This window comes from Choristoneura fumiferana, chromosome 13 (genome assembly GCF_025370935.1).
Source record: "Choristoneura fumiferana chromosome 13, NRCan_CFum_1, whole genome shotgun sequence".
In the NCBI taxonomy this organism is placed as follows: Eukaryota; Metazoa; Arthropoda; class Insecta; order Lepidoptera; family Tortricidae; genus Choristoneura; species Choristoneura fumiferana.
The window spans coordinates 17,121,874-17,144,657 of NC_133484.1; the positions used below are offsets into that span (position 1 = coordinate 17,121,874).

The window sequence follows — 22,784 nt, forward strand, 5'->3', positions numbered from 1 at the left end:
CAGTAAACGTCATAGTAACATCGCATTAGTTAACAAGGAAAATGCAATGACTTTTCCTTTGAAAAGGTTCCATGTTGGCTCATGAATTAGTCTTTTAACGTACGAGCAATGAGGGTTTCCATGACAGATTGTTTGGCGGTAGCATCGTGAGATCCATTCGACAACTTTGACTTTAAATTAAAAATCAGCCAATCACAACCAAGACTGTAACGACAAACGGACCTCTCGAGACTTACGCCAGCTAGCGATATTTCCTGTCAAAAAAAACTTCACACCAAGGGGCTGTTTCACCATCCATTGATTAGTGTTAACTGACGATTAAATGTGATGCCGTGTCCATCTATTCGAACAAAACAAATTAATCGACCGTGACAATTAACAGAGTCGGTTCTATCAAATATACTGCTTGACTTTGACATTATAATCCTAAAACGGCCAAATTGTAGATCCAACTCTGTTAATTGTCACGGTCGTTAGAGACGGCGTCACATTTAACCGTCAGTTAACACTAAACAATGGATGGTGAAACAGCCCCTAAATCTCATGAGTACTTTTGTGTATAGCATAAAATATTCTCAAACGGCACGAAATACCGTTTTTTTGTGGCACTCAATCCCTTGTGCGTAGATCCAGTTAAAAAAGGACACCGTTAGCTATAAACAGAAAGGGTAAGTTGGATAGCCGTGATGAAAGAAAACACTTTCGTCAATCGTTTTCAATTTCACGCTCTTTTTTCGATTTTGTTGTTTTAAAACATTTAAAAGAAAGAAAGAAAAAGAAAATACATTTATTCACAACACAAGACACAACAATAGTATTAAGTACAAATAGACAACACGTAGGAAAGTATGTACAATACTGATGAAACTTAGCAAGTGAGCAGTTATCAGAGGGTAAGTAAGAAATACAGCATAGTATCTAGATATTTGAATTACACGAAAAGATAATACTTATTATTTATTCGTACTTGTTTTTTTTTACCAGTCATTTTCCAACAAAATCAACCTACAGAATTTGAATGAATAAACAAATAAACACGGTTAATTAAAATATATAATGTACAACCTTTTACATTATTATGTATTTTATTTGTAAATTATGTTCGGTGCCGAAGGATGACTACAAACGGGAAGATAAACAACAGTGATCTAAATAATATTTGAAGATAGAGATATCATTGTAAGAGTCGAAGAGTCTTTTTGTCACAACTTCTAATTTTTGAAATATTTTAGCATCCGATCATTTTATGACCACAAATTATAATCAAAATATTATCCAATAAACAAAACAAAATTTTAGTTTTGAATTCGAACGGAAAGCAGCATTCATAATCCTGAGTATGTACGAATAAGGTCATCAAAATTGCAGAGAAGATAATCTGAATATTGGTCCTTTTACAAAAAAAAATGGGTCTTTTACATTTGTAATAAAGGCAACATGTTTGTGTTTTAACTATATTCTTTTTCTTTTTCCAGGTTCCTGCCTAAGTTACGGACATTCGTGTTGGGGAGGTGAGTTTTTAACTCATTTTTTTCATTAAAATACCTTTCTCCTCTTGCTGCACTCTCGCCTATCAAACATAAGCTCAAATAAACGTCTAGGTCATTCCTCCAAACTTCAGTCTCCCTCTATTACTATATCCATCGGAAGAACAGCGACGCGTGTCGGCAGTACGTTTAAAAAAACGCAGTGTGCAAACACCCTAAGTTTCTTCTACATCTAATTTTGTTATACTAAGCTAACTAATAACATTGTAATAACGCCACGCAACAATGGGTACATGATGTCAGCAATATATTTAGACTTATCTTGGCTTCACAAAGTTAATTTCTACGTCAGTCGAAAATTCCGTAATCCTATGTTGAGAATTACCTGCTTGCATCGGATCTATAACGCGTGTACAGTGGCGATAGACGTAAATGCCTATAAAGGTACCCTTATAACGTGTCAGGCAAAAATATGATTTATTATATTCTTTGTATAGAAAAGTATGATAATATGCCCACTAGCACGTTTCCTAACCATCCGTCGCCGTCGCGTGTCATGTATGCGCTTGGCATTCCGTTCCTGACACGTGCCTATGACGGCCATGGTATGATACGGGCCGTTAATGCACCAGCGGTTTCAATGGTGCAGGTTAAAGTAGTGGTGTAGGTAGAGATGCGGCATCAGGTGAACCGCATACTCAATTGTCGCCGTTAACATAAAAAAAAATATCACCAAATCTCTCTGTCAAACGGTATAATTGCAGAGGAAAAATGAAAAAACTGATAGTGTAATAATCACCTCTGAGTGAAAGAAATTAGAGGCATGATGACATTAAAAAAAATGGAAGACATTCGAGTTATAAAACACCTGCTCTACTCATCAATAACGTTAGAGGAAAGTGTGGGTGTTCCGTTAAATATATAAATAGGTGCTTTTTGTTTATTTCCCCTGATTATTTTTACTTAATAATTTAATAAACAAGCAAGCTATTTGGAACTATACTATAGGTAGAGTCATTCACGATGACGCGTGCCGTGGTTCTTATTACAATCTCATTAGTGACTAATTTTGACAAAATCACGCGTCTGTGGATGGCACTAGGTATAAAAAAATACAGCAAATTATTTTGTGCATCGAAACAATAAAACTTTTTTTTGCCCTCTAATTAATGTTTACCTGAGCTACAGGACGTGTTTTTATTTTAGATATAAATTGGAAGTAGAAGTGATGACCAGTTTTCTAGTAATTAGTAAAAAACCGCACAAAAAACATGTTTCCTTTTCATTAGCGACCTATCGCACATTTTAAACAAAAGGATAACTTTACGAGCGAGGTTCGACCGTACTATCGTTAATATCGCTTTTATTAATCTACGGGCTTATTGTATCGGGAAATATTTGTGATAGGACTCAATAGGTCTTAACTTCATATTTCACAAGTTATAATCCATAATATTACCTTTATCTCACTCATTTTGACACTTCAAATTGATATAACACCATAAAAGTAAATAAACATAAGCATTGTTAGCCCCATCTGGTTTTGCCAACTCGAATGCGTTTATATGCCCTAAAGATAATGATTATTTAAGTTTTTGTTTTACACTTTTTTACGAATAAGCGACGTATTAAGGGACGTAAGGGATTAATAAAATTTATGAAAAACGTACCGTTCAATCTAAATATCTAAATCCTAATACAAAAAATCTGACTAACAAAATAATTAAATAAATTAATTATTGGTGAACTCCTTTTAAATCTGAACGCATCATAGGTTCAAAAGAGATAATCAATTGATTTTTACAGCTTGTAAACCAATAAATAAAAAAGCGTCGTTCTGCTCTAAGGTAGATTATAATGTCATCTTATTAAATAATCTGTCGATACTAAGATCCGAATCACGACGTCCGAATACAAATACAATAATTACCGTCACCTGACGCAAGGGTTAAGCTGTTACACGTGCCCAGGTCCCATTTAAATATGGTGGCAATTATATTCGCGTGAAACACCATGGAAGGATGAATTTTAATCAACCTGTGAACGTGGCTATTTGAGGGTGGTTTGTGAAGCAATTTGAAAAACGAGATTTTCTATTCACAACGGAATTGAAACTGACATTCTGTGCAAATGTTAGAGAAATACTTAAAAGGCCGTAATTTTGCACATTATACTGTGTATGTAAGATAGTGGTTTGACCTATGGTATGGCCTCTCAAACAGAATCGACCCAGACTATTCTCTGAGTTTAGATTTTTTTTGTGTAAAACTTAAAACAATGGCAGGAATCCTACATCATGATTGAGAAGCAGTTGAAGGTTTGTGTGAATTTTGACCATTATTTTGACTTATCTCCCTCCGACAAGGCCTAAAATTTTGAAAAAAAAAAGCATTTCTCATAGGTTTTTCTTCTATAAGATTACAGAAAAACCCAAGATATCCAAGTATTTTAATATTTTTTTACGTCTATTTTCTATGTAAGATGACCTCATACTGCGTATTATTTTGCTTATAAACAGGGCTTTACCATAGTAAAATAGGAGAAATAAGTCCACTAGAAACAAAAGTACATCGCGCGGCTTAAATGTGTGCGTACGTGCGCACACTGATAATGGCGCGCCGCTGCCGCTGCTGTCGGTGCCGTACGTTTTAATTTTAGCGAAAATACAAACTAAAATATAGATGCATAGAAAAACCAGTAAAATAAGACCAGCGCTGGGAATCGAACCCAGGTCCTCGGCATTCCGTGCCACGTGCTATACTACTACCAGTGGTGGTTCAGTTTGTATTTTCGATATGGGTTTTACGGGATGACCGTAAAAGTAACAAAAAAATTTGGAATCGAAATATAAAATACAAAAAGATTCCAAAAAACCAATCTTATTTTAATTTTAGCTCGCTCGTCACGCGCTCGCTTCGCGAAATGATCATCTTTTACGTTCACGTACTTACGTATTTTTTGTATTAGGTATAGTTGTAAATTAGTAGTAGGTAACCAACCAATCATTGTTATTAGGCACTAGCATCTTGCCATTCGTTTCTAACGTTTTATATAGTTATATAGTGTCATGTGTAGGTAAACATGAGTAGTATCATGAAGTATGTATGTACACAGTCGCCATTGCCACTCCAGCGAATTTATAAATAATATTTTTAAATTTAGTATAATAATAATAATATAGCGGCATAGAATCTTTTTTTTGTATACAAAGACATAAGACAATTAATTTTAAGTTAACCTTCGTACTAAAACTATTGGCCGGTTTTGCCGGTTTAAAATAGACATCGACAAACCTAAGGGTCCGCGCCGGAGTAGGCATTTAAGTCTACTAATGGGTCGGAGTTTACATACTTCTCCTATTTTACTATGGCTCTACTAACACTAGATTCCTATCTCTCTTACATTCACAGATAGCTACAAATTAGTTTGAAACCCACGATGAGCGAGTTCGACTTGCACCTTGGCCGAAATTTCCTTGCAAGTCTTATCTCGGCTTAAGATCAAAGTTCAAAAGTGGGACGGGGGGTATATTTGTTTCACTAATAAATAAAGCAGGGTAAGTCACAGTACACAAATACGTAACAGACTTATCTTCATTAAAGAGAATGACGTGTTAAGTTTCACTTAAACTACGGCGAAAGGTTTAACATAGCGAATGAATACAAGCTAGTTCACTATTACAATGGTACAACATGACTAGATTAAAATTGCGTGAAGTAACATTTTTGTAAGGCAACTTGGACAGTAAAAGAAGCGTAAGTATGTGTGTACTCGCATCCAACATCTGGCAACAAAAATGTACTCATACTTACACAAGATTTGCCATAGTATTCTTTCATAGTAAACTTTCGAAATTTTCTCTCATAGGATAGTTATCATTACAAACAGGACTTTACGATGATGCGGCAGTAAAATACTTAATTAAGCTAAGTAAGTTCCCAAAAAATATAATTAATTCGTATTTTAGATTATTACAAATATTGGACATAGGTGAACATAATTATGTATAGCCCGTTAAAAGTCTACGTGATGTCACGGGTCCCACTACCGAACTTTAACTAGCTTAATCTTTGCCATTATTTTGTTGGATTGACGAAAAATACGTCTCCAATTTTATGTAGGTATGACAGTGAATGTACATAGTGTAGGCGAGCGTGTGACATCAGCACCGTTAGCCAAGCTTGCCCACTCCCTTGTAAAAGGTAGCCCGGCGCAACCAAGTAGTTTTAAAAGTGAACTCGCTGTTTATTTAAGCTTCCTGGGTGTACCCCTATGTTCAAACTAAAACAACCTGTTTCAAATTTAACTTCCCTTACCACCAGTACTTTAGTTACATTTTCACGTACTTTATACCTATTTACTAATTTCTGTATTTTTAGCCCTACACCAGTAACCTAAATTAATAATGTTCTATATTTAGTTAAAGCCCTGAAACTTAGAAGGGTGGATTTTAAAATTACTTTGGCTCATACTAGCTGGCAGATATGGTGGTCTGAAGCGCTTTCTTTAACGAACTCAGGACTCCAGCACTGCGCTGTGGACGGCAAAGAGAAATCACTATTCTATTTTGTCCAAGTAAAACGTCATCAAAGATCACTACTGATTCTCACTCGACGACCACTCTGTCAAGAGCTAGTTTTTTTTTTTTTTATTTATTTAACTTAAAACAATTAAACATGCATTACATTTGGTGTTACTCGCCAAACTGTAACGTTTATTGGCGAGAAGCGCTCAATTTATTTTAACTTAAGTACATAACTACCTAACCACCTCATTCTACATTGCACAAACTTGCAAACAGAAGTAACAAGAGAAAAAAATGTATATGCATATTAAAAAAAAACTTCACACACATAGGTACATAATTATTTTGGATCCCCGTGGACAAGGTTACCGAGAAGAGAATCTATCAATTTAGTTTTTAAACCTGTTTTACTTAGTTTAGGGGTCTTTCTTAGTAAACTAATTTTATTAAAAACTATTGGCACTACAAATTTTGACATTATTTTACCATAGTAATTTTTAGCCTTAGGTTGAACTAATCTTTCCTCTCTTACACTCTTAATATTATATTTATTTTTAACACGTACTTTGTATTCATTACTGTAGTAATGCTGTAAGCCTATCATATATTAACCTTTTTATCTACTGGTAAAATTTTACATAGGGGAAATAATGTATCGTAATCTCTGTTGCATTTTGATTTAGCTTTTTTACTGACTAAGAACTTAACTAATCTTATTTGTAAATTTTTGATGTCTTTTATGTAGATAATGAATGTTTGACCATATACAACAAGTGCCCGGCCGTTAAGAAGTCAATCCTGACACATTACACAAAGATATGAAGTTCCTGGTTATTGTTAACGTCAACCATTGAAAAAAAATGCTTAACTTACTACACTGTCGCACGCAACCAGTAAGCATGGCATTTTTATCTATGATTCAAATTGTTTATATTCATAAACTTCATAGCTATGCAATGTGTCAGAATTGAGTTCTTAACGGCCGTTGACTTATAGAAAAAAAGAGAATTAGTGGAGGGCTAATAATTAGAGAGAAAACTGTCGTGAAAATCACAGAAAACTATGAAAAAGAAATGTTAGCGTTCGTGTTTCCTGCCAGATTCGGTGTTATCGCTTTTTTCTTTTCTTTGCTGTGTAATAACAATACAAGTTTTTTATTATTTTCATCTTCATCAAATTTAATTACGCACTAGAGTTCCGAAAAACTGAGAGGTTCGAGGCCGGGTTTGAATCTACTAATCTCCACCTAAGAGGCCATAGGTGTGTGTGTGTGTGTGTGTATTATAGTCACCACGTATAAAATACATGCAAAATGATGATATGCTTCGAAAGATGGTGTGGAGCAAGGTGCGGCATAGCACACCTCGCGACGCAGTAATGAGAATTAATAACGTTTGTACTTCTGTTTTATGGTGCCCTGGTCGCCATGAAGCTAATACTTTATCTAATGGTCCTTAAGACAGGCCTTGGGTCACACAATAGCGAGCAATAGCTCTAAAAAAATTGTAAAGGTTCCGTTGCACAAATGAAAACCAGGTGCTATCAATCAGAATCATTTCGTTGACCCTCAGTCTAAAAACTTATACGTGTGCATCTCTTAAAACTGAAAAACCGGCCAAGAGCGTGTTGGACTCGCCCGAAATAGGGTTCCGTAGCCATTAAGAAAAAATTAAGTAATATTTTTCTACGGATTTCGTATTTTGTACGGAATATTCCAAGTTCAGGTATATTTTATATCTTAGGCTGCTATTTACTCTTAAACTACTAATAATTCTCAAGAAAACTTAACCGTTATATTTTTCCTTGTAAGTTTGATATACTTACTACCATCCTGAACTTTTTCACCCACCGGTTTAGATTTTAGAGGGCGGGGGGACGCTCGATTTTAATGAAAATTTGCATTTTAAAGTTGAATATTTTGCAAACAAGTCACTGAATCGAAAAATCGTTTTAGCCACCCCCTAATGGTTTTAAAATACCTATTCAAAGATACCCCACACTACAAGGTTGGATGAGAAAAAAAATCACACCCACTTTACGTCTATGGGAGGTACTGTAAATATTTTTTTTTTTAGTTTTTTATTATACCATTTTGTCGGCATAGCTTACACTTATATTCATGCAAAATTACAACTTTCTAGCATTGATAGTCCCTGAGGAAAGTTGCGGACGGACAGACAGACAGACAGACATGGCGAAACTATAAGGGTTCCGTTTTGCCATGTTGGCTACGAAACCCTAAAAAAGGCAATCTAAAAATGTACAATCTTGGAAAATGTATTTTTAAACAAAAACTATTCTTATACCAACCTACGATACACTTCCCGTTTTGACATAAAATTATGAAATTTGAAATGAAGCTTAACATTATTAAGAGCATGATAATACCTGAAATCACTGAACCAAAAAACATATCTAAAAATAAAAATTATAAAATAAAAAAGAACTGTAAAAAATGTAGTAAATTTTAATTACTTTTTATTTCTTTGAATCCTTGGTGCATGCGTTGATTATTAAAAAAAGGAAACAAAGAAGCTAGAAAAAATAAGCCGTGTAATTTAGCTGTTAAACAAAAAATTTGTTAAGACACTATTTTTAATCTGGCAACACGATCTATAGTGACAACTGATGCGTGTTGACAGAGAGCGAAGATAAAATGTCTCCAGTAATTCCCGATTGTCTTACACCACCAGTGTTGCCACACTATCGGTAGTTCTACGGTCGATAGTTTGCATCTAAAACAAACTCTGAGGCTTCCTACCTTAGTCTTTAGGGTTGGCAGCGTATAGGCTATCTGTTTGGTGGACCATGAGCCTCAGTTTTAATTTTCCATCAGATGGGTCGCCAGCTCGTCTGTCAATTTAATAAAAAAACTATACTGTCAATGTATCGGTGCGGTCGATAGCTAAAATTGTGGCAGTACCGTTAGTATTATTGTCTGTCATCAACTGTATTACTGGATGCTATCGAGTGTGAAATTTTTCAAGAGACCAAACCAAGTAAGTATATCAATATTGTCGATACTATCTGAACACAATCACAGTATTGTGTTACAAAATTGCAATAAAATCGATTTATTGATAACTCTAGCTTATAGTCTAAGAGTAGCAAAGCTATCAAAACGATCAGAAGAATTCCACTCTATCAGTAAGATTATCTCGTATCGAGATGCAGATTCTTGCATTGTATCGATGCCATATATACTCGTATACTTAACTAATATTCTTGCTATCGAACGAATATCGATAGACTAATATGGATATTCGACTATCGATCGGCAAGACACTAGTTTCGACGCTCGAACAAATTTCTATGTTTACTGGTGGAAAATTCGTGTTCCATTGTGGTAGATTCTTAATTAAACAATCACGAGATAATCGAAATCCATTTACTGAAACCGCACACTTAATATACATACTTACTTATAAAACAGTCACTTTACGAGTACTCACTACCGAAGCTAGAGACTTGATCTGGCAGAAATATGTTTTAAGCAATGGAGATGCAATGAGAAAGTAATTTTGAAATTTCCAAGAAATCAGGCTTTTTTAGTCTCACACAGACAAATCTGCGTACACACATGACATAATCTACCTAGTCCTACTAATCCTACTAATATTATAAATGTGACAGTTTGTGTGAGTGAGTGAGTGAGCAGGTATGTTTGTTAGTTCTTCACGCTGAAACGGCTGGATGGATTTGGATTAAAACATAGGATACTTTTTATCCTGATATTCCCAAGGGATAGGGATAAAATCTCTAAATAACAACCGCTGGGCTTAGAGTCATTAAATTTGGTATGTATGTAGCTGAACCTCTGGAATAATACATAGGCTATTTTTTATCCCAATATGCCTACGGGATAGGGATAAAATCTCTAAATAACAACCGCTGGGTCTAGAGTCTTAAAATTTTGGGCGGTTGTTCTTAACACAACTTTAATGAAGATCACGATAAAAATTTTGGTAATTCCCAGGGGAATTTTGAAAAATCCCGGAATTTAAATTGTAACTACCAGATCGAATAGGTAGTTTACGCGTGCGAAACCGCGCGTAAAAGAAAACAGATCGCTTCCTTTACAATTTAGTAACCGTAAATAAACCAAAAAAAAAAAAAACACATTAAGGGGCTGTTTCACCATCCATTGATTAGTGTTAACTGGTGGTTAGGTGTGATGCCGTCTCTATTTGTTTTGTTCGAATAGACGGAGACGGCAACATATTTAACCGTCGGTTAACGCTAATCAATGGATGGTGAAACAGCCCCTAAAGCTCGCAATTACAAGATACAACCAATTATTTTATAACAACTACGGTTACAATTTGCGATATAAGTCAGTTAAATGGCTTCTGGCTTCATTAAACCTGACCGCTAATCAATTTTAATGCGCATTTTATCACAAATAAGGGCATTCGAAACACCTGCTGAATGAACCCTTAAAAAGTCTGAAAAAAATGACGTGCCTTATTACGTTAATAAAAAAACGAAAACGTTTATTCGTAATTAAAAAAGATATACGAGTATGAATAAATTATCACAAAATGGTTCCAAATCAACGTAATACCATCCTTGCACCGCTGAGCTTCCGTTAGGATCATGAAATCATGAAAAGTATAATTTTTTTCCGTCTCTATCTCGCTTCTCCGCGTCATAGTCTCAAAGTACACATAATAACATTTCTATTATATTTTTATTACTTTCGTGATAGATTAACTTAGTAAGTCCTCGTTTACAGTAAGAATAACCTGTCGAGTCGAATGTAGTTACTATGTGGAGTACAAATTTTTCAATCAAATGAGGACTTTTTATTTATACAAATAATTACCAAAATCACAAAACTTACAATTCTCGGCTCTGTCTATAAAACTATGTATGTATGGTAAAAAAGTCAGGTCTTACGAGGCTAATAATGCTACATAAAACTTACACTCAAAAGTGCCGATATAATCAACTAGCTGTTGCCCGCGGCTTCGCCCCCGTTGTATTTTTTCTTTATTTTCTTCCATAAAAACCTTCTCCTGACAGTAACGAACACAACAGGTTGCAGGTGGTAGGACCTTGTGCAAGGTCCGCCCGGATTGCTACCACCATCTTGCTCGCTAATCCTGCCGTGAAGCAGCAGTGCTTGCACTGTTGTGTTTCGGCGTGGAGAGTAAGACAGCCGGTGAAATAACCGGCACTTGAGGTATTCCATCTTAGGCCTCTAGGTTTGGCAACGCATCTGCAATACCCTGGTGTTGCAGTTGTCTATGGGCGGTTGTGATCTCTTACCATCAGGAGACCCACTTGCTCGTTTGCCATCCAGTCAAATAAAAAATAAAATAAAATAAAACAAAACAAAAAAAGAATTAGCGAAATCGGACCAGTCGTTCCCGAGTTTTGTCCTTAACTACAAATTTTACGTTTCCTTTTTATTTATATAGAATTATATAGATTACATCATTTTAATCCGCAAATAAAAGATATTAGGTATGTAAACACTCGTAATGTTTCAAAGCAATTATAACGATTTCTAGTCTTTAATAAGAACAAAAGATGAGTTCAAGGCATTTAATAAGTTAGGCTTATATTTAATTGTAATTTAATAAATTGTAAGATGCTTTAGCAGATTCGTGGGCTTCAAATATAACACGGGATTAGGAGTTTCCTTATTAAAAAAATAATTAATTTTTGATTACCTACACTGGTTGAACTAGAACGTTACTCGTCGGTTTTTTTTTTATTTCCCTGAAGATTTAAATGAGAAAGAAAATGAAAACCGAGATTCTGTTTCGAGTTCCAAACGAGTTAATTAATTAATTTACGCATCTTTATTATTCTTTTGAAATCTCCTTGAACCAAAAACAAGTTTTGGATCGTGGTCTTCAATTAGTGGAATCTCGGAATTGCAAAATAAATACATATAAGATAATTTCGAAGATAAATTCGTTCTTTCACCGTCTGCATCAAGTTAAAGCTACTTAAAAAGGATGAATAATCTATTATGAATTAATAAACTAGTAAATAATTGTAAATCATTACATATGGTATATTTTTGACAGATTATGTGTACAGTATCCAACCCAGCCTGGCCCTTTTTTATAAAGTATGAATATACGGTTCTCAAGATATCCATGATTATATTGTTAACTCTATTATACGAAAGGTAATTTCTTTATTATTTTAAACTAGCCATTACCCGCGACTCCGACTGCGTGAATTTCAGTTTTAACTATCCCGCAGGAATTTTCCGGGATAAAAACTATTCTATATCCCTCCCCGGGACTCAAAATATCTGTGTACCGAATTTAATCTAAATCAGTTTAGCGGTTTTAACGTTATGAAGTAACAAACAAACAAACAGACTTACAAACTTTCGCATTTACTATGTTAGTGAGATAAAACCCACAACTAAAAGATGCTATTAATTTTATAACTAACTAGCTTTTTCCCGCGGCTTCGCCCGCGTGGAATTCACTTATCGCGCGCTGTTTCCTCGGAAACTGTGCATTTTTCCGGAATTAATAGTAGCCTATGTCGCTTACTGACCCAAAAACTATGGGATAAGTTCGCCTTTGTAAATCTTATTATCCTGTGTTCTGTTATTTTCACGTGTTTTTATGTACAAAAAGAGTTTTAAAATACAATACTATCTGCATGACAAAAATCACGTCGATCCGTCGTTCCGTTTCAACGTGAAAGACAAACATACGCAAACACTTTCGCATTTATAATATTAGTATGGATTATAATATTGTATAACAAGCAACCGTGATCTGATCATATCGCGAAATATCGAATAAGTTTGCAAAAATGATAATTTTCTCCCGTGCGGCCCTTCATCAGACTGATCTATGATAAATATTACGTGTACGCGTGCTTAGCTTGTCCAACAAGTTTGCCAATCTCTCCTTGATGCCACAAACTTATGAGTACACGTGCCGAAAAAACAGAACTAACACAGCTACTACTAAATCGACCGTAGTCGAGACTTATAGCGCCATCATTGAGTGTAAACGTAACTTTGTAATTCTTCATCCCCTGAGATTCGGAAACTGTTAGGATGTTTCCAACAAATCATGTTTTTGCAAAACTGTAAAATATTATTAGGGTTGTATAATAGGTTTAGCAGGTGTCTTTTTTCGTATATTTGATACATTTTGTTATTGACCACCAACTGGAAGTCATGGCGTAGGGACACTCTACTTAGTAGAGTTTTTAATGTAGTAGTCTACTACATTAGTAACTGGCTGACGATTACGTTCATTTGATCTACTGGATCTCAATGAATGTAGCAAAGTAATCAACCTACTAATACCTACCTATATAATATTGTCGAGTGCTATAGTATGCGAGCTCGATTTAAAATTGTCATGTGTTATTATGTACAATAAAGAGTTTTACAATACAATACAATGCAAAATGTATTTTTCACTTTCGAAGCCACATTGTTATAAACCGATAATTATAATAAGGAACATGATTCCATGTACCCTTGTTTTCTTCGGAAAGTAAGAGTGCTCGAGGCTTGAAATTACCTCCTTCCTTTATCAGGTAGATAGGTCCTGGTTTGATTGAATAATTAGCTATAATAAGCAGGTACTTACCTACTTAACATAAACAGGCAAATTTTAAGACTAACATTAATTCGATTTTTAGACGAAAGAGTAGGTAGAGGTATTTTTAGTAGCAGAGGAGTTAAAAAATAGTTGCGATAGATGGCACCACACGCCACTATTAGCATTTGCATGCTATTACGATTTTGAGTTGGATTCTCTGTGGTCAAGTTGGTATGACGCCTCTGGCGCGTAAAACCATTCAAGAAGCGTGTTCAAATTATGTCCCGCATTCCAAAATCTTTTTCGTTTTTAAAATCTTAGATTTAGGGGCTGTTTCACCATCCATTGATTAGTGTTAACTGACGGTTCAATGGGATGCCGTCTCTATTTGTTTTGTTCGAATAGACGTAGAGGCCCTCGCTAGATGGGTGGATCAAAGGGCCAGATACAGAAGGCGGTACTTCTGGACACGGCACGCATTGTCCGAAGGTTCCTCACTCTGTGGCCCTGACCAAGGGCCCTGCCCGTTACCGACGGCAAACTAGGTTAGGTTTTTACAATCAAAAAAGTCAAAGTCAAAATATCTTTATTCAATTTAGTCTATAGTTCGTGTTATAGATAACAAGCACTTATGAATGTCAAAAAAAATCTACCACCGGTTCGGAAAAACCTCTGTTGCGAAGAATCCGGCAAGAAACTTAACGAGGTATATTTTTTTAAACAGATTTACAATAATTCAATAATAGATTTTCGATAATAGTTTTATTTGGTGTGTACTTTTTTGAATTTTACTTTATATAACTATTATAAGAACCTAATCTAAGAAAAAATACAGAGAATAATAATAATATGGTTTTTTATCTGTATTGTTTTCTTGACATGAATAAACAGTATTATTTAGGCTATAACAAGCATTAAAACAAACGCTAACCTAAATTTAAAGAACCATCAAAACGATTTTTTTATTATTCTTAAAGTGTATAATTGTATAAATAGGTATGTGGTAAAAGCGCCCGTTAAGGAATAACGAGAAACTATGTTTAATAGCCTGCACCAGTATTATTTTTCTGTTGTTTTCTGTGTTTTATTCGAAGTGTGAATTTAAAATTACATTATGACTAAAATTTTCGACCAGTTACTTTTTGTCGTAAGTCATAAATCATCATCATCATCCCAGCCTATATACGTCCCACTGCTGGGCACAGACCTCCCCTCAGAATAAGAGGGCTTGGACAGCAGTTCCCACGCGGGCCCAGTGCGGATTAGAAACTAAAAATAAAAAATAAAAATATTATTTTTCAGCTCACGGTAAGCGCTCCGGCAAGCCGCCCGCCGCCGCTCCGGACTGGTACGTCAGCCGACTCCTGCGCCGCATGGCTGCTAGCGCCGAAATGGTAAAGAACATTCATTAGATTTAACAAAAAAAAACAGTTAGTACCACTAAATAAGGAACACTAAGTTCAAAGTAATTTATTACCAGACCACAGCCAGAAAGTAGGTAAGTGGGGAAAAGTCCTCAAGTGGGGACCACGAACCGGAAGAGGCCTCCCACTAGGTGGACTGACGAAATCGTGAGAATTGCGGGCAACCGGTGGATGCAAGTGGCGAGTTGTCGTTCATTGTGGTGTTCTAAGGGGGAGGCTTTTCAAAGTCAAAGTCAAAATATCTTTATTCAATTTAAGCTATAACAAGCACTTATGAATGTCAAAAAAAACTACCACCGGTTCAGAAAAACCCGGCAAGAAAGTTAACGAACGATAAATAACGATTTATATTTAAACAGATTTACAATATTATTACGAGTAAATGATATCTATACATCACGAGTATTCAACACTACTTTATTTTTAACACAGTAGATTCGAAGTAAGGGATCGCCAATGCGGCTCGGAATTATTTCCAAATATCCCTGTCCATGATAAAATCAATAATTTTATAATTTTGTTCACTATGTGGACTTCTTACGGCTGATGATGATGATGATGAGACCAAAGTTATTAAAATAGATTTTCGTGGGATGGGATGTTATGTTCTATCTACGAGTACACTGGACATGCAATATTTTTATCATTGGTCCTTATAATAGTGTTCCAAAGCGTTATCATGTGTATTTTTGCACAATCCATGTTGCCATTTTTCGTCCATACCGCTGTCCATGAGCACACTGTTTTGTGTGTTTTTAAAAGTTTTAATAGATAACAGTACTCACCAAAGAAATGTAATGCTGTAATCTGCTACCCATTTTATTGTCCAATTAACTTAGTTTCAGACTAAAACGATAAAATATTATAGCTTTTTAGGCACATGCGCGCTTGGAATGTTAATTCGAATGTCATTTTTATCTATTCCTCTATTTATTAGTTCCATGGCAAAACCACCGGAACCATATCAAGGCCAGGAACTCACTTTTCACTGCGATTATTACTATATTAATTAGGTCATTAAATAATCTTAACGGGATGAAGAGTTCAAATCGTTAATATAGTTAATTAAAGTGATATGTGTGTTTGTTATTAATTTTGTATTCTGAAAAAGGTATCTCTCTGATGTATAAATGTGAGAACGAAAGACGTTTACCCATTCAAACACGAATAATTTGTAATGTAAAACAAGTAAACAATAACAAAATTATTAAACTGACAAAACCATGCATTGTGTTTATATTACGATAGACATACAATCAATTAATGCACCCTGATTCTATACGTATTGAATACGTTATCACGTTTCAAGCTTGACCAACTAATCCAACCCTTAAAAAGGCAGTCTTTGTTGAAAACAAACACAAAGTAGACCCTAATATAACCACATTAAAGCTCATTACGAGTTTCTAGCCATTACGAAGATAACACCTTTATTCATTAAATCCTTTCATTCTTATAAGTATTTCAATGTATGCTACTAGTGCTGCCATCTATTGGTCCATGCATGGATCTAATGACAAAGACTAACGCCATCTATTGCTGTGTTACAGAACCGCGCTCGACAGGAAGCTTCAAATGACGACATCAACTCCATCTTCCAAATGAATGTGCCCGATGAAGCGCAACCCAACAGGATGATGTAAGCGAGAGTTTGAAACTTAAATGTAATTGAGTGCTATACGAAAGTCAAAAGATGGCGCTGTTTGTTAGTTATAGCAATTGTATAAAGTTTTATTTTATGGCTGTGTGAATATAGCATAAAACTAGGGTGATGGATACATAATTTAAGATCATCTTGTTGTGTTTTCTTGTTGTAAAGAAGATTTGTATTGTATTGTATTGTATTTTTTTAAGTTATTTTTGTTAGCTCCAAGAGAATCCAACGAGGCTTGAATTGAGTAAACTTGTTTCAACTTGCCAAGTTTAGGGTTAAACACTAAAACTAACGTTCAGATTATACCTAGTAAAGTTCATGAGTGGTGTGCTATAAAGCATTGAATCTTTGCTGTCCATTACTGGGTAACAGTGTGATTAAGATACCCGCCGTTACCCTACTTTACCCAAATTAAATAAGTACTCAGTTTTATGAAGTTTTTACGCTCCGAGGGTACCGTACATCTCTAAAAAATCAAACCGACTAGGTCTAGAACCTGTTTAAGTTCATAAAGTAGAGCCGAAAACAATACGGTTCTTGTATGGGACCCCTTTTTTTGTTTTAGTTCTATCTCTGCGTCGGTATGTATATGTTTACATATGAAACTCAAAATCAAAATGATAATAGAGTGGGTAAATATGTTAAGAACCGATAAAACGTGAATCAATCTTAGGGAAAACATTTTAACTTTATAAAAATAAAATATGTCTCTTGCACAAGGAACCGCGTTATTTTTTTTTTTTGAGTGGCAATAAAAACACACATCTTCTGTAAACTTAAGCTATCTATTACGTTTCTCGAGATACAGCCCTGTGACAGACAGACGGACAGCGAAGCGATAGTAATAGAGTTCCGTTTATCACTTCTCGGATCAGAAACGTTCCGACTAGTTTCAATCTTTTCGGAAGATCTTTTTCATAGGTTTTTTTAACGGATTGTAACTGCGTTAGAAAAATGGCCTTGCGTGTCCTAGTAGGCGGGGCTTAAAAACCGTGATCTAAGCGTCATCTGTCGTATTTGAATCATAAGTCGTTTTGGTTTTTTAAAGTATGGCCACTTTTTCTGTTTAATTCGTTCTGAGTTACGCTTCCTGACATTAATTATTCGTAGGTTTGAACAGTTCAATTTTGTAATTTGTCAAATATGTCTTGAGACCTTATGTACCTAATATTAATAAATTTTCAAAATATGCGTTTTTGAAATTCCAGAAATGTGAACGATGATTCTGCGGACTTAGGCCCCATGAAGACCGAAGCCATACCGATGCTGGACGACGAAGTGCTATCCAAGATGAAGATCTGGAAAATCATGGTAATTACTACTTAATTTTTAATCCTGAGTGGAGCACAGCATTATATTATGTGCGCAGTCCTTTGCCTTACCACTATAGGTGAAAAGCTTAGGACCTGTGCACACTAGCGTTTTTGGCAGCGGTTTCTTAGCGGAGCGGGAACGCGACGTGCACGTGCGCTCGGTGACGTCGCTTCAGAGGGACTGAGGCCCATCGAGTGGAGTGTCGTTGCTTAGAGATCGTTAAGTATAGGTAGATTAACAGATACTTTATTTTTGGCTTTAAAAAATACTTATTGGAAGGCAAAGGAATGGGCAGCCACAAAAATTTGATCCGAAGATTTATTATTTAAATTGCCGGTTACCTACGAACATGAAAGTTGGTGATAATATTTATTATTACGTATATTTTATTAGCAAACACCAATATTTAGATAAAATAGACTTTTTACTTTATAATATCCTCGTTATTCCTATTATTTGGATCTCGTATTTTTGTAGAGAATACGACTTGTACTTGGCTGGTTTTAACCCGTTTGCTGAAGGATGTTTTTTTTATTATGTTTTATTATATTGTATTGAGAAGGCGCAGTACAAGTTAAAACATGTATTAGTTTTTATGTACTGTTTGTGTCTTAAGTGTAGCATTCTTTTGAAAACAAATAAATAAATAAATATCACGGGACAATTCACACCAATTGACCTAGTCCCAAAGTAAGCTTAGCAAAGCTTGTGTTATGGGTACTAAGCAACGGATAAATGTAATTATATAGATAGATACATACTTAAATACACAGTAAACACCCAAGACCCGAGAACAAACATTCGTATTTTTCATACAAATATCTGCCCCGACACGGGAATCGAACCCGGGGCCTCAAGCTTCGTAGTCAGGTTCTCTAACCACTAGGCCATCTGGTCGTCAAATAAATAAATATTTACTATCTTACTTACTTACTGCGTTTTCTTATTTTTTCAGAGGGACGCAGCCGATGAAAAATGAATAGATATAGCCATAGATACTACTTGGACTGACGTTGTTTAGAAGCTTCATTTGATTGTTTATTATTGTTACCTACTTCCTATCTAGATAACTAATACTCTGGTTAAAGGATAAACTACAATGTTGTACTGTAATAATTAAGATGTCAATTGTAAGGCTGGGTTGCAGTTGACAGCGTGTAAATAGAATTAAGGTGAAATGTGCCATTCAAAATAAAGTAAAATTTAAACAGTATTTTTGTGTCATTTGAGGATCAACATTGGCCATTGAAATTAATTCTGTTCAGTTATTATTATTGCATCAAAATTATGGTATATTGCTGGTTTTAGCTGACCGCCCAGGTTTTATGTTTTTATTAGACCCTTTACAAGGTATTTTAAATGTTAAGAGTTCACTAAACGGATCGCTCCCGGAGTATAATCTTGCAAATGCACTTAGTACTTTAGTGTTCGGCCTTTTAATTCGTTTAAGCAACGGCTCGAGTAGGCATTTCGAAAAATATAAATACCTCAATCGACCCGTTTTACATTTGAAATTCTTTAAAACTTTAAATTTAAGAAAATACAAAAATCATACTGAGAAATAGGGGTTAGGTATTTCGCGTTAAGCATTTCGACTCTAGGCTATGCTCGATGCATTCAATAAATCAATTCTTTCTGATGTGGACCAAACTTTTCTAGGTAGATTGTAATGGCTACAGAATATCAAATAAAAATAACAACGTTAGAAAAATTGGCTTAACATTTCACGACTTAGTGGAAAAAATACAACATTCAAAAATTATTAAGTATGACAACTAAAACGAGAATTACACGTCAAAAGATCATAAAAAACCAGTATTTGGATAATGTTAAACATTCAACCTAATGTATTCCTCTTCTCAAATTATCTTTGACACATTAGCATTTAGCTCCGGAATATTTTTTTAAGACATACATTTTCGATACACGAGTTAGCTGGTTCATTCGCCTATCTTTCTGTCTATAACAGTATGTACCCTACTCCAATATTCGGATATGAAACTAACTTGAACCAGGTACAGTTGAGTTCATAAAATTGTGAGCAAAAATTTGATCAAAAATATCTAAACACGCTTCTACTCGTACGTCGTTAACAATAGAGTCGTGTTCAGATGTTTTTGATCGAAAATTTGCTCACAAGTTTATGAACTCGATTATACCTACGGCCATTAATGAAATGGTGGTTATACAGAGGGTACATCTTGTTTGTTTCAGTACTTACCTAAACCATATTATGGATCTTCACCGTGCTATCTTAACAAGTCAAACAACTCTTAATATTATTTTTTACATAATATCGTCCCTTAGCTTAGAGCAACGCGGGCTTCCTACCGGAAGGGAGTTAGCCTTAGCGATAGATTACCTTTAAAATAGTTCTGGCGTTTGTTGCGCGGGAAATGCACACAAGTGCAGTTCCGCACACTTACATGCAAAAACAAAACTGCTGACTGTAATGACGACGTTAACACATAAATAATCCAACAATACACTTATAACAACTACACGGATCGGCTTGATTTTTGGCATAGAGATAATTTATGGGCCAGAGAGTGACATATGCTATTTTTTATCCTGAAAAAATGCACAGTTCCCGAGGGAACAGCGCGCGATAACCAAATTCTACGCGGGTGAAGACGCGGGCAAAAGCTAGTATACAAATAAACAAACAAGGCAAGCTAAAGACAAGCTTGTAAAAACTACACCAGGGATAATAATGATTGTTATAATGACCTCGACAACTGCCTGATTTACAACTTGCTACGGACAAAGTAATGATCGCTGGAAAGAGCTTAACTCAATAAAGGTATCGGAGTTATAAGCGTAGTCGATTCTGATATGGGAACTGGATTTGGGGAACCCGATAATTTCTCGGGGTCGAGATAACCCATGTCAAGTTAGGTTTAGTGACGGTTTTAAATAAATAAATATATATCATGGGACACTAGACACCAATTGACCTAGTCCCAAACCAAGCAAAGCTTTTACTATGGATGCTAGGCAACGGATAAACATACTTATATAGATAAATACATACTTAAATACATATTAAACATCTATCTATAAGACCCGAGAACAAACATTCGTATTATTTATACAAATACCTGCCCTGGCCGGGAATGAAACCCGGAACCTCAAGCTTCGTAGTCAGGTCCTCTAACCACTTGGTCATCCGGTCGTCAATAAGTCAAATAGAGTGGAATGTTAGGGATACACAAAATAAAGGTATCCAATACTGACAAAATTGAATAGTATATATAGCGCCTTTGAAAACTACAAATTTCCTTTGCAAAAACATTATAGTTATACAAAGAAGTTTATACTTAGAACTTAAAAGGAATAGTTACCGTTTTGGGCAATGTGGGGAAAAGACGAAATAAGTTAGTTTCAGGTAAAAGCGCTCAGTAACGAGACCGCTTTGCCGGAGGTGGAGTTTTAATTGCGGCAACTAGCGAGAAAAACTACGGCCCAAGTTATAAGCGAATCGAGATAACGACGGTTAATAACCAATACCGTTTATCTACCATCTTTTAACATGATAGTTGGGTGTTATTGATTCTTAACCGTCGATATTCATCATCATCATCATCTTACAGCAGTTTACTGCTGGACATAAACCTTCCCCCCATGAGCGCCATTGTGTTCTGTCCTCGGTTCGACGCACGCATCCAGCTTCTGCCAGCAACCTTTCGCAGATCGAGACTCCACCGGCCGGAGGGCGTCTCACACTACGTTTGCCGAGACGCGTGCTATACTATCGCAAGTTCAATAGTAATCATATTTAGACCAGTACCCTTAGTGTAAGTTTTCGGTTACAAAATACGCCTCGATCGCGTTCGCGTTAAAATCTCAATTTATATGGAAACACGAACAACGCCTCTAGCGGAACGTTTGCGATGTTCGTGTTTCCATAGAAATTGAGATTTTAACGCGAACGCGATCGAGACGTATTTTGTAACCGCAAACTTACACTAAGGGCACAGCACTGGTTGCAATGATAATTAGTTTCTCTTTCTGCCTGTCTGTAACTATTGTCTGTTTCACAGTATCCTACTGAAACCACTACTTGCAACTGATGTCAAAATTGCAACCGAATTCTGTTTGCATTTGAAACGGAAACTTCATTTGAGGGCTTTTCTTTTTAGTCTCAAGGTGAAAACTCTATTTATCACTTCGATTGCGAGAAAAAAAAATAGTCATTAATCGTTTAAGATTTACGCTCTACAACAATTTACTATCAACAATGTACTTACTTGATCTTAGGCCTCATCTGGGCCAATCAACTCTATTTCCCATACTTAGGACGTCTCCTGCGTTACCAAAATTGTCTCTGGCGTTACCAAAAAATCGTATTTCCAACAAGATATTTCACGGTTTAATAGGTTGAACTTACGTAAGATGGCATGTATTGATGTACAGTAATGTACACCATCACCATCACCACCATCTATTAAATTACAGAAAAAACATGTTTACTTACAAAAATCTGCAATTGTTTGAAAAAAGTCGCGGACAGAATAGTGTGGGTAAGCCTATTTTATATTTTTTTTAAATTCAAAGTTTTCGCGGTAAGTATTTTTTTCCAACCAGACACAGATATAACAAAATCGCATCGGCAAAATAGTCCATACACAAACTGGAATAAATAGAATGGCGCCACTTTCTATGCGGCAAACGCATAGAACTATAAGACCACGTAGACTAAGAGCGTAACATTTTCGTCAAGAAAATGGTCCACACACAATCTTATTTTATGACAAAAACTAAGGCTGTTTGAGTTTATCTAAGTCACTAGAAGTAAATAAAAAAAAAATACTTTTACTCCCTAGGGACTAAAATACTCTT

At 35.5% G+C, this 22,784-nt stretch overlaps 1 protein-coding gene across 1 annotated transcript in view; it reads left to right on the top strand.

Annotated features, from left to right (window-relative positions):
* LOC141434195 (uncharacterized) overlaps positions 1-19,155 on the top strand; it is a 73,212-nt gene extending 54,057 nt beyond the window's left edge. The window contains exons 4-8 of the mRNA XM_074096555.1: positions 1,476-1,511; positions 14,853-14,944; positions 16,525-16,613; positions 17,837-17,939; positions 18,898-19,155. Of these exons, the coding sequence (XP_073952656.1) occupies positions 1,476-1,511; positions 14,853-14,944; positions 16,525-16,613; positions 17,837-17,939; positions 18,898-18,921 (344 nt within the window). The 3' untranslated portion in view covers positions 18,922-19,155. The remainder of the gene's footprint in view (positions 1-1,475; positions 1,512-14,852; positions 14,945-16,524; positions 16,614-17,836; positions 17,940-18,897) is intronic.
* Positions 19,156-22,784: the final 3,629 nt, after the last annotated feature.